The sequence below is a fragment of the Rhinopithecus roxellana genome, chromosome 12 (genome assembly GCF_007565055.1).
Source record: "Rhinopithecus roxellana isolate Shanxi Qingling chromosome 12, ASM756505v1, whole genome shotgun sequence".
NCBI classification, from domain to species: domain Eukaryota; kingdom Metazoa; phylum Chordata; class Mammalia; order Primates; family Cercopithecidae; genus Rhinopithecus; species Rhinopithecus roxellana.
In genome coordinates this window covers 26327113-26339190 of record NC_044560.1, presented here as the reverse complement: position 1 = coordinate 26339190, position 12078 = coordinate 26327113, and the positions used below count along the sequence as shown (strand labels likewise).

Below are 12078 nucleotides of genomic sequence, written 5' to 3'. Positions count from 1 at the left end.
GGTCCTCACCTACAGAGCAGAGACCCTGAAATCTCTCAGGATGGCCGTGGGGACTGGAGAGGGAAAGTGTAAAGTACCCGGCCCAGGGCCAGGTATCCAGTTACCCCACAGCTACTAAGGCTTACCAAGGGCCTCCCATAGGATATTCTAGCACTTCACACACCTTAGCTCATTTCATCATTGGAGCAAGGCTATGAGGGTGGAGCTATCACGGATGAGCAGCAGACAGGGTACACGGCCAACAGCAGTTCTGGCTGAGGTCGGTGAAGGTCAAGACACAGCCCAATGGGCTGGTGAGCTTTGGCCTAAGCAAGCCTGGCCACAGACTCCCTGTGGGTCTGGGCTCCCAAGATGCTTGAGTTTTAAAGGATCTCAGAGCAGGCAGCACCCCCAGCACCATCCCCAAGGCCCTGTCCCCGGGCAGGCTCTGAGACTGACAGTCAAGGACGGGTTTGTGCTGAACCCTCCCTGCCCACCTGCTGCCCCTCCAGGGAGAACATTCCCCCTTGGATGGAGCCAGGGGTCCAAGAAGAACCTTCAACACCCCAGTAGTCAGGCCTTCAGAAATGCCACAGAATAGACTCCGGTGTCCTTTCCTTCCTGGGGACCAAGGTGTCCTCAGGTGTTTGCTTCCATTTCTTGAGCCCTGAGCGCACCCCATGCAACTGGCTAAGCACCTGACCCAAATTGTATCCTTTAATCCTCATGGTGACCCAGTCAGGGAGGTGCTGTGACCACCCCAGTTTAAGATACCATGAGCTGAGGCAGCATTCCTGATGTCACACTGTTGGGACTCAATCCAAGGTAGGTGGCCCCTGCTGATGCTCTGTCACGCCCCCGGCCGATTCCCTTGAGTCAGAAGGCCTTGGTGTGGCCCAGTGTGGGCAGCGGCCACTGTCAGCACAGACAAGAGACCTACTCCTGCCTCCCGCCCCAACACCCTGGTCCCTTGAAGGAAAGAGCCCAACACACCCTCGTCCACTGGTACAAGAGTGCTGACCCTGTCTACACGGTGGCCAGCAACGCCCTCTGCCCAGCCCAAGCCCTCCCTAGACAAATAGTCCGGGCCACTGGTTGCCATGAGGCCAGCCAGAGCTGGAGTCACCCCTGCCCCAGGACCACCTGGAAACATGGTGTGCTGGAAGGGGGCCTGGGCAGCAGTTCACACACTCACATCTGTTTCTGCAGTAATTGGACAGGGCCTTGGTACTCCAAGGCCCTAATTCATCAGGCTGCCTGCACACAGCTGATGGGGCACATGTGTCTGGACTGGCGGGGGGTAGGGTAGGGTGTGGGCAGAGTGGGATGGCAATTTGAGGCCTAGCAAGTGTGGCGAGACAGGCTCTGCTCTGGCTTCTGGGAGCTCCACAGGCCCCTTACCACAGAGAGTCACTCGCCTCCCTCCACTAGCCCTGGCGCTCCTCAGGAGACAGTGAACTGGGGCCAGCAGGACTGAGGAGGCTTCTGGCCTACATATTCCTGGGCCCCAAGAGCTCGCACTGAGGAGATTCATGGGCCCTGGTTCCCCAGGTTTGAGGTGGCAGAGGCTCCCCACCTGGATGGGGGTTTCTTTTGGGGAGGCCTTAGAGGCAGTGGCCAGTCTGTGACTCTACCACTGGGGTCTGATCTGTCAGGGCTCAGCCTGCATCCTGTGCTCTCAAGAGACCCAAGGCCCTGAGGGATACAGGAGAATCCAATGCCCACCATAAAAGTCACCCAGGGCCAGCCTTCTTCAGGGATGCACTAAGGCCAAGCTGACCGCAGGCACAGTGGGCCCTGATACTCCCCACTCCATAGTCGCTGTCTCCAGCCCAAGGCCCCGGGGCCCACAGGTAACCCCCAATCTGGCATACCCCATCTATCACCAGTTAAGCCAGTCCCACCCCAACACATCCCCAACATGTTCCCACCTCCCTTGCCCAAGGCCTCCACCAGGGCTGGGGCTAGGGTGATAGACAGGGCACCTAGTTGGGGTACAAAATTTAAAAGGGCACCAAAAACGCAGTCACAAAAAATATATATAGAGAGAGAGAGAAAGGCAACTTTTAAAAAATCAATATTAATGCAAAAAATCCATAATGAATAATTATTTAAAAGTTTAAATACAGACAAAACTTCACCCTACACTTGTGCAACCCTGGCTCACTCGCCTCACCCTAATCCTGGCCCTTTGTGTATCAAGAGACAAAAAGAGCAACCAAACCACAACAGAAATTTGCTGATTTTATTATATTTCAGCACTGCATTAAAATAGTATTTATTTTAATTATTGAGATTTTTGACATCTGCTGAAATTTTGTGCCTGAGGCAAGGATGCCTTACTCTAGTCACAGCCCTGGCCTCCGCCCACATCAAGTCTTGTCACGTCTCAGTAGGACCCTGAGCTGAGCTCTGAGCTGCTCCCTCTATATCCATTCTTTTTTTTTTTTTTTTTTTGAGACAGGGTCTCACTGTGTCACCCAGGATGGAATGCAGTGGCACGATTTTGGCTCACTGCAACCTCTGGCTCCCGGGTTCAAGTGATTTTTCCACCTCAGCCTCTCCAGTAGCTAGGACTACAGGTATGCGCCACCAAGCTCAGCTAATTTTTGTATTTTTGGTAGAGACAGGGTTTCACCATGTTTGCCAGGCTGGTCTTGAACTCCTGACCTCAAGTGATCCACCTGCCTTGGCCTCCCAAAATGCTGGGATTACAGACGTGAGCCACCCCACCCAGCCAACATCCATTCCTTTTGTACTATTTACTTATTTATTTGAGACAGGGTCTCACTCTGTCCCCCAGGCTGGAGTGCAGGGGTGCAATCACAGCTTACTGCAGCCTCAACCTCCTGGGCTCAAGCGATCCTCCCACCTCAGCCTCCCAAGCCACTAGGACTATAGGCTCGCACCACCACACCTGGCTAATTTTTTTTATTTTTATTTGGTAGAGATGGGGGTCTTACTATGTTGCCCAGACTGGTCTCAAACCCCTGGACTCAAGCGACCCTCCCACCTCAGCCTCCCAAAGTGCTGGGATTACAGGCATGAGCCACCACGCCCAGTCCCGGTATCCATCCTTATCTGCAATTCACTCTCACACACCAGCCAGAAGGATCCAAAAAATGCAAATTATAAATCAAATCGTACTAGTCCCCAGCTTGGGAAACACCTGTTTCCAAGGCTTTTCACTGTTCTGAGAACGAAATCCAAAGCTGACCCAGCCTGCAAGGCTGGTATGGTCCAGCTCACCCACCAGCTGACCTCAGGGCCCGCCCTCTCTCCTCCTGCCTCACCTGGCTTCCCCCACTGTTCCTGCTGCACCCTCTGTGTGAGTTTGTCTACTGGCAATATCGTTCCCATCCCTGGGCTGAATCCTTCTTGCCATTCAGGTCTCAGTTTAAACGCCACCTCCTCCAAGTGGCCATCTCTGAACCTCAACTTACCCACGTATCTATTGTGGCCCCGATGTCTTTGTTATGCACCTCACTCTTTTCTATTTCCTTTGGTTTGCTGGGTTTTTGCCTCTCTCTCTCCGCTAGGATTCAAAGCTACATAAGGGTTGGGACCTTGTAAGTCTTAGTCACTATTGTATTCCCAGGGTCTAGCACAAAATAGGTGCTCAAAAAATTATATGCAGAATGGACAAGTGAACAAATGAACTCACATCTCAAGGATTTGTTCTTTCAGCTGTTTAGATCCCCAGTCTACAGCCCAATCGGCACGTCTCTTGGAGCTCACCAAGCTGGGCCTGGGTCTCCAGCTGGTGCTCCCATCCCTGCAGCTGAGATGACCTCATCTCCCTGGGAAAGGGGAGGCAGTAGTTGCTCCAGATGGAGGGGGAGCTGGACAGGGTATAAGGGCAGGTAACCCGTAGGGGCTGAACATCCTCATGGTTAAGACACTGGGTGTTGTGATCAGGTAGGGCACGGTTCAAATTCTTACTCGCTGTGTCTTTTTTGGAAAATCATAGCACCTGTCTTAGCCTTAGTTTCTTTATCTGTGAAATGGATAGAGAAACATCTACTCGCAAGGTTCTTACAGATATTAAAATAAGAGAATGGCAGGAAAGAACCAGGGTGTAGAGCAAGTGCTCAATACACGGGAGGCCTGACGGCACATCAGGGAGCATCCCACAATGAGGGCAATCCCTGCACCAAAGCCGGCTCCCGCCTGGTGGACCACAAAGCACCCAACCCACAGGGGCTGGCACAGCCGCTTCGGCATGACCTGCAGCCATGCCATCAACAGATGAGATCATTGCTGTTTATTATCTCAAAATAATGGAATTTTCCATTCACTTGACCCACAGTGGTCATTCACCTCCATTTTTTTGGTGGGAAAGCTGATTCCCGAAGCAACAAAAAGTCTCGACCAAGCGTGTCAGTAAGAATTTAGAAGCCGCAGCTGGAACCTGAGCCTTCCCTGCTGTGGGCGCTCCCTGGAAACTCTGGTTCTCCCAGGCGAGGGGGAGCCGCAGCCACCTTCGAGGTCGGCTCAGCAAGATCCGCTCCACTCACCTGCAGGCTGAGTGCCCGTGAGGAGAAGGCAGGGATGCAGCAGGCCAGGATCGGGCACCAGAACGGGGCTTTGCTCTTCTTGTCCTCATCCGGGCATAGCCAGCCTGGCTGGTTCTCCTCCCCTACAGCAAGAGGAAGGAGGTGGGTAGAGCTGGTCAGAGTCCAAGGACCAACCAGGCCATGAGGAGCCCTCCAAGCCCCAGGGAGCCACTGCAGGCCCCAGAAGCCTGGCCCCATCCAGTCACTCCCCACCCTACTCCTGCCGGACTGAGATGAAATCCAGCCTCAGGAGTGATGCCATGGCCAGGGTCTCAGGGAGGGAGCTGAAAAACTTAAGGTCCCAGCTTGACCATCCTACTGCTGAACAACCCTGTGCAAGTCACCCCAACTCTCTGAGCCTCGATTTCTTTGCCTAGAAAATAGGAATGCTAGAAATGCCTTCGTCCTGTGGTGGTTGTGAGAACCAAATGAAATAATAGACGTGAAAGGGTTTTTAAAAAAAAAATTAAGATGCTGAACAGAGTACAGACCCCTGTTGCCTTGAATTTCTGCTGCAGAGTAGGAAATAGACCATGAATGATCAGAGGACAGGAGGCTGCCATTGCGGCACTCACACTCGACCGTGGTGGTGATGGAAATGCGGGAGAATTACACTCCTGCTTCCTTCAAGACTATCCTGAAATTAGGAAGCCACCTGCCTCCAGTTCGCCCACCCTAGCTGTGCCTCAAAGCTCCCAGGGTCCTGTTACAAGTACACATGCCTAACCTGATCCCAGACCCAGGACTCACCACGGGAGATCACCGTGCTAAAGAGCATCTGCTAAACCTTGTCCTCTGTGGAGGCTCCTTTACACAGCTTGGGGCTCTGCTCACACGTCCCCTCCTCCGAGAAGTCCTCCCTGACCACCCTGACTACAGTGGCCCCTTCTCTCAGGAATCACTCTAAAGAGCCTGTCTTACTTTCCTCACAGCCTTCATAACGATCTGAAATCATCTGTGGTTCATTTCCATAAGTCTCTAATATCAAAGCTGTAGTCAGTGGGGGTCTGCACTGTCTCATTCACCGCTGTCACCCTGACACCCAGCACACTGCAAGGCACATAGTGAGTGCTCAGAAAACATGGCTGGAAAGAATGAATGAAAGGAAAGAGGGAGGAATAAACCACCATCTGTCCTGAAGAATTCTCCCTGTGGAGGATCCCTTCCTTCTTTACACTCCCTATGAGGACTCCCTTCCAGGAAGCCCACAGCAAGGATGGGCGTGATGAAGACGCCACCTACTATGCGCCCACACATCAGGCACCACACTGAGCGCCACCGTCTATGCCCTGGTTTAGTCTTCACAATTGCTGAGCATAGTCAGAATCATTATTTTCACTCCACAGAGGATGACACTGGCACTCAGGGATTTGGTAACACGGCCAGACCACAGCCATGGCTAGGGGGCAGCACCCAGATTCAGGCCTAGGTCTGAAACCCAAGACTGAATTCTCTGGACTAAACCAGGCAGCCTTCAGCAACCACGCCCACTGATGCTCCGTCACAAAGGCCTGTGGGCACAGTGATGCTAGAGTAGCTCTGCTGCAGGCAGCCAGAGACATGGACAGGTGGCCCAAGGAAGAGAGGCCACTTACTGCAGTGACCCCAAGCTGAGGAGTGCCCAGAGCTCCAGAGCCACAAAGGCAGGTCACAGACTGAATCACTGTGTTCCAACGCACTTCTCCGTGACAGAGAGGAAGCTGGGACCTACGGCCAGCCTGCCCCTCCCCTAGGAGGGGCCAACTCAGCCTGAGAGTGCCCGCCAGCCACACCAGGGCCCCCTGACACTACAGTCGTCTCCACTCAGCAGCCAGGCCCATCCTGCTAAAACTTACATCTGGCCTCACCGTTCCCCTGCTTGGAAGCATCAATGGAGTCCCAGTCTTCCCAGAATAAGATCCAAACTCTCCTGGAAGAGCTGCGAAGGCCCCTTCCCTCCCCGGCCTCCTCCCTCGGCCCTCAGCTCCACTGAGCTGGACTGTGCTCAGCAACCTCACTGGGACGGGCCCGGAGGTTCCCTGTGTCCGGAACTCTACCCCTCAGCTCCCCAGGACTGGTTCCTCTCCTTCTTGGAGAGGCCTGCACCGCCCATGTCTCCATGCCCTGGCCTCTACCACCTGCCATCTCAGCCCATCGGAGGGTATCACACCTCTCAGAGCTACTCCCTGCTCCTCCACCAGTGTGGCTCTTCTTCCTTTGTGTGCACGCGTGTGTGTGTGTGCACATGGAAGTAGGGGCTCCCCCACCATGCCAGTGTTCTGTGAAGGCCGAAACCTCCCACCCTATTTCCTTCTACACCTCACCCAACCCACTCACACAGGGCTGGACCCACCACGGACCATCAGTACATTCAGGGACATGAACAGAGTCTCTTTTCTCAGAGCTTCATTTTCTAGGTTTGTCAGATATACCCCTGACATGAACATTAATCTGACTCGCTTTCATCGAAGAGATCCTGCCGGGTCAGAGCAAAGGGCTGGACACGAGTGAGAGCAGCCGCAGGCCATCACTGCCCGAGAGAGGTGGCATCTGAACGCCGGCACAGCAAGAGGAGCTGGAATGAGGTGGCAGGTGAGATGCTATTTGAGAAGTGAAAGACATTCCCAAATGTCAGGCGTGATGACGTGAAGGCACCAGCACCCAGCGGGCTCACACCCTCCGGCCTGAGTCACTGAGCAATGAACTCATTCCCGAAGTGGGCCCAGAGCCGTCGTCCTCCATGTCCAGCCCTCTACCCTGCTGGTCCCTGGAAGCAGAGTTACGTAAGACCTGATCCCTGCCACCAGGGAGGAAAGGCCAACATGAGAGACCCTCAGGGGAAGGGCACGACCGCACAGGGTGCACACATTGCCATAACAGACACTTCTACGTGCCCCCACCTCACAGTTTCCACACTGCCTCACTGCATCCTCACAGCCATCACTGGGAAACAGGTCCTTCCATCCACACTCCACGCTGGCCAGCAGAGGAAAGGGGAAAGCAGGGGAAGGCCCAGGTGCCAAGGAACTAACCCACGGGGGCACCTTGCACGGTGCCTGCAACGCAGCTCGTCCCGGGGAAGCACAGCCTCTCCTAGCCTCTCCTAGCGTGCCGGGGCTCACCACGCTGCCTCTTGGACAAGCCCCTGGGCAGCAAATAAAGATAGGCCAGATTTGAGAGCTTGTCCCTGCTCTCAAGGAACTTACAATCAAGCAGATCCTCACCTCTACCAGACAAGAGCTCTGGTCTGGACCCCCAATTCCTCACCCCACGGCCTGCAGGAGCTGGGTGAGCGAGCATCTCCCCGCCCTAGCCCCCGTCACCAGGGCGCCCAGAGCTCAGCTCCTCTCTTTCCTCCCCGAACACCCACAGCCCATCAAGTCCTGGCAATTTATTCGTATGTATTTTTTTAATGATCTGACCTTCTCCTTCCAGATGGTGCCTTCCCTGCCTGCGACTGGGGACATTACAAGAAAATGGAGTCGTTGCTCCCCATCTGCCACTGCCATTGTTCCCGTCACAAAACCAGAGTGGCGGAGACCAAATTAGAAGGCTACTGTTGCTGAAAATTGAAAGCCCGCTTGGGATAAGTGACATTAAGAACTGGCACCGACGGCAGAGCCGCGATTTCCAGTTGACACTAAGTGGGGGCTTATTTAGCGCCCAGCTCTGTTTGCCAACACCCCCTGGGCGTGAGAGCTCCCCATGGGACACAGGGAACAGCTCCAGGGTTGCAGATCCCCCACCACCCTCAGAACAATCCCCTCTGGTCTGCTAGAAGGGCCCGGGCAGATCCCACCTCAGTCTCCAACTCGCCGTGTGACATGGAGCCAGGTACTTACCCTCTCTGAGCCTGTGGCCTCATCTAGAAAATGGGGGAAAGAACTCCAACCATATGGAGTTGTGAGCACTGGAAATCATATATATCATGCCTAGCAGACACCAGGCACTCTGGAAATAGCAGCCATGATGGTCGCTGTCCTCGCTGCTCCTATTACTGAGGGCAGCTGAGCCCACCGCAGGCCCTGCCCTGCTTCTCCAGCCCGACCTGCCTCCCAGACTCCTACTGGACTCAGTCCCAGTATCGTGCCTTTACTGCTCTTCCCGAACCTCCCAAACTTAAAGCCACCTTCAAGATACCACTCACACCTCCCCAGCACCACAGAGATGCTGCTGGCCACAGCCACAGATGTCAGACTGGGCCAGACCTCAGCAGGCATCTCATTCAATCACCTGTCCCCTACAGAGAGGGCCATTGGTGTCCAGGGAGGCCAGGCAAGTGGCCAGTCTCCCAGCTGGGGTAAAACCAGGGTCAGGCTCCAAGGTTATGCCCTCGGCCCCACTCCTGGAGAACAGACCCATCCCTTCCAGCTGCAGGGCGTGGGCAGATCCCAGCACCAGCCTGTGGGACAGCAGTGAGGGTTAAAGGACATGATGAGGTCTAGAACGCACTTCACACGCTGCCAGGGCTGTGCTCAGGACCCAGCAGCTGGAGTCATCACTGAAAGGAAAACTGGCGTCAGTGTGATGACTGTGGGCCAGAAAACTAAACCAAATGAGAGGCGGCAAGGGAGGGCCCAGCCCTGCGCTCAGGCTCACTGCCTTGGGCCACCTGGTTATGTCCCTGTGAGTTTGGCATTAGCCATGGCCTGCCAGGCCCATGTCCCCTTGAGAGGTGGGAATGAGGAGGGCCATGGGTGGGAGGAGCTCCAAGGGCCCAAGGGTACGGGGCAGCAATGCAGCTGTGTGAGCAGAGCAGGTGGTGCGGGGGGAGGGTACAGGAAGGGAAGTCGGGGAGCCCCCTACCTCACCTCTTCCTTCTCTGGGGCCTTCCATCTGCAGCCCTGTTCAAGCCCTAAAAAGAGCCGAACCAGTAGAAAGAGGTAGGAAGATATCCTGGCCCTGTACTAAATCGCGTGTGACCTCAGAAAGGCCATTGCCCATCTGAAATGCAGACACTGCTTGACCTATGAGCCTCTCTCACAGCTCCTATGTGAGCCTCTCTCACAGCTCCTATGTGCCAAGGGCTGGCTGTTTAGGTATCTTCCACACACCATCTCCCCACATTTTCATGAGACCCCTGTGCAGGGGGCACTGGCATTTTCCCCATTTTCTGATGGAAAATCCAAGGCATCTCAGAGCAGTTTGCCGGGATCACAGAGCTGGTCAGTGGCAGAGCTGGGAACGGAACCCAGACGGTCTGGCTCCATTTCCCATGGTGCTGAGGACCACCCCTTACTGCCTCTCAAACTTTCCTGTGTGCCAAAGAATGCAACAGGGCCCTTGGAGATCTAGTCCAACTCACAAATAGGAAAACTGGGTCTTGGAATGGAGTCTGCCTTTCCCAGGACCACAAGGTATGGTGGTGGCCATGCTGGGGTTTGAACTGGGTCCGCAGATTCCCCAGGGCTCCCTGCCCCTCCAAAGGGCAGAGCTAATACCCTCTCCCAGATCCCAGGCTCCCCCACCGCATCCCTCTCCTTTCTCAATCTTCAGATTATGATCCTGACACACTGTAGTCAGGGAGAGAGAAAGATACAGAAAATAAAATAAAGGAATAACAGGCTTTGTGAATAAATGTTTTTAACATATTCTATTTCTAACAGGCTCATATTATCATCCCCTCCCAAACCAGGCACTGCAGATTAAAAAAAAAAAAAAAAAAAGTACTGGCAAAATAAAAGAAACAAATAATTCAAGCCCCAAGGGAACACAGGCATTCAAATAAGATTTCAAATGACTCTCCTTCCATTAAAACTTTTGCTGCAGTGAAGCTGTGTGGAGATAAGGCAGCCCAGCGTCTTCACAGGCTGCGGAGAGCTGGGGCTGCCCAAATCGCCGTCTCCCATCCCTCCTAGCACCAAGCCCCGTGCAGCAAAGCACATGTGGTTCAAAGAGGAGATTCATCTGCCTTTAAAGCAGGTGTACACATGGGGCTTGGGCACTTCCCAGGATGGAAGTGATGCATGGGGTGGGGAGGGGAGTGCATGGTCCAAGGGGCAGGGAAGCCACGTTAGCCTTTCTGAGGGCCAGGATTCCCAAAGTCTTCTGCCAGGGACAGGGCAGCTTCTGCTTAAAACCCTTTCTGCACACTCCAAAGGCCTTTCTGTCACCCAGAAACATCCAGCTGAGGCCAGAGCAATATCAGCACTGGATCCAAGAAGGGATGAGCTGAGTAGAAGCCTCTGGTCCAGGTTCCCCCACAGGCAACCACTCCCCATTCCTTCCCCTACCTCCACAACTGCCTCTCCCATGCCCTCTCCCCACAGCAGCCAGAATGACCCACTTAAATGAAAAACCAGATCAGGACATTATCCAGCTCTCAATGCTATAATGCACAGCTTCCCATCATGCCCAGAACAAATCCCATATGGCTCTCCCTGGCTGCCCAGAAAACCTGCCCACAACATACCCACCCACCTACTTCCCTCCCCTTCATCTGCCAGTGCTGGCCACTCTGGGCTTCCTTTTGTCCCTACCTCAGGGCCTTTGCACTTGCTGTCCCCATGCCTGGATCACTCCGCCCAGGTCTTTGTGCAGCTTCTGAGGTCCCTGCCTCCGGGTCCCCCAGATGGCAGTCCCAGACCAGCTCTATGCCCTGCACAGCATAACTCCTGCTTGCAGATTTGGTCCCCATTTAATGTCCTCCTCCCTGAGCCTCATAAATTTTAAGTTCCTTGAGAGCAGAGCTCTCTCTGCTTTTGTCATTATTCTTTCCCCCATGCCCAAAATTATGTAGAGTCTCAATAGTTTTTTTCAATTAATGAAAACCAGTGACAAAGGTCCTAACTTTTTTTTTTTTTTTTTTTTTTGTGAGATGGAGTCTCACTCTATTGCTCAGGCTGGAGTACAGTGGCACGATCTTGGCTCACTGCAACCTCCGCCTCCTGGGTTCAAGTGATTCTCCTGCCCAACCTCCCGAGTAGCTGGGACTACAGACATGTGCCACCACGCCTGGCTAATTTTTTTTGTATTTTTAGTAGAGACGGGGTTTCACCATGTTGGCCAGGCTCGTCTCGAACTCCTGACCTCAGGTGATCTGCCCACCTTGGCCTCCCAAAGTGCTAGGATTACAGGCGTGAGCCACTGCGCCCAGCCAAAGGTCCTGACTTCTTTCCAGAAATGTTTTTGTTTTGCTTTGTTTTGTTTTGTTTTGTTTTGTGAGATGGAGTCTGGCTCTGTTGCCCAGGCTGGAGTGCAGTGGTGTGATCTCGGCTCACTGCAAACTCAAACTCCCGGATTCAAGCAATTCTCCTGATTTGGCCTCCCAAGTAGCTGGGACTACGGGTGTATGCCAGGCTCATTTTTTGCATTTTTAGTAGAAACAGGGTTTCACCGTGTTAGCAAGCATGTCTCAATCTCCTGACCTCGTGATCCACCTGCCTCAGCCTCCCAAAGTGCTGGGATTACAGTGAGCCACTGCTCCTGGCCTTCTGTAAATGTTTTAAAACCTGTTGGAAATGTGTGCTTCTCTATAGAAAGATCATACCAGAAACAAAATCAAAAAAATGTCCCTGCTATTGGCTGGCATCAGCAAATGGGAACTGTGGTACATCATAGGGAA

The 12078-nt window shown here is 53.7% G+C and overlaps 1 protein-coding gene across 11 annotated transcripts in view; it reads right to left on the bottom strand.

Moving 5' to 3' along the window:
- The window catches only part of ARHGEF10L (Rho guanine nucleotide exchange factor 10 like), a 182075-nt gene that overhangs the window by 45879 nt on the left and 124118 nt on the right, over positions 1 to 12078 (bottom strand). For all 11 annotated transcript variants that reach the window (XM_010373032.2, XM_030912690.1, XM_030912689.1 and 8 more), the window contains one exon: positions 4497 to 4618. In XM_010373032.2, the coding sequence (XP_010371334.1) occupies positions 4497 to 4618 (122 nt within the window). The remainder of the gene's footprint in view (positions 1 to 4496; positions 4619 to 12078) is intronic.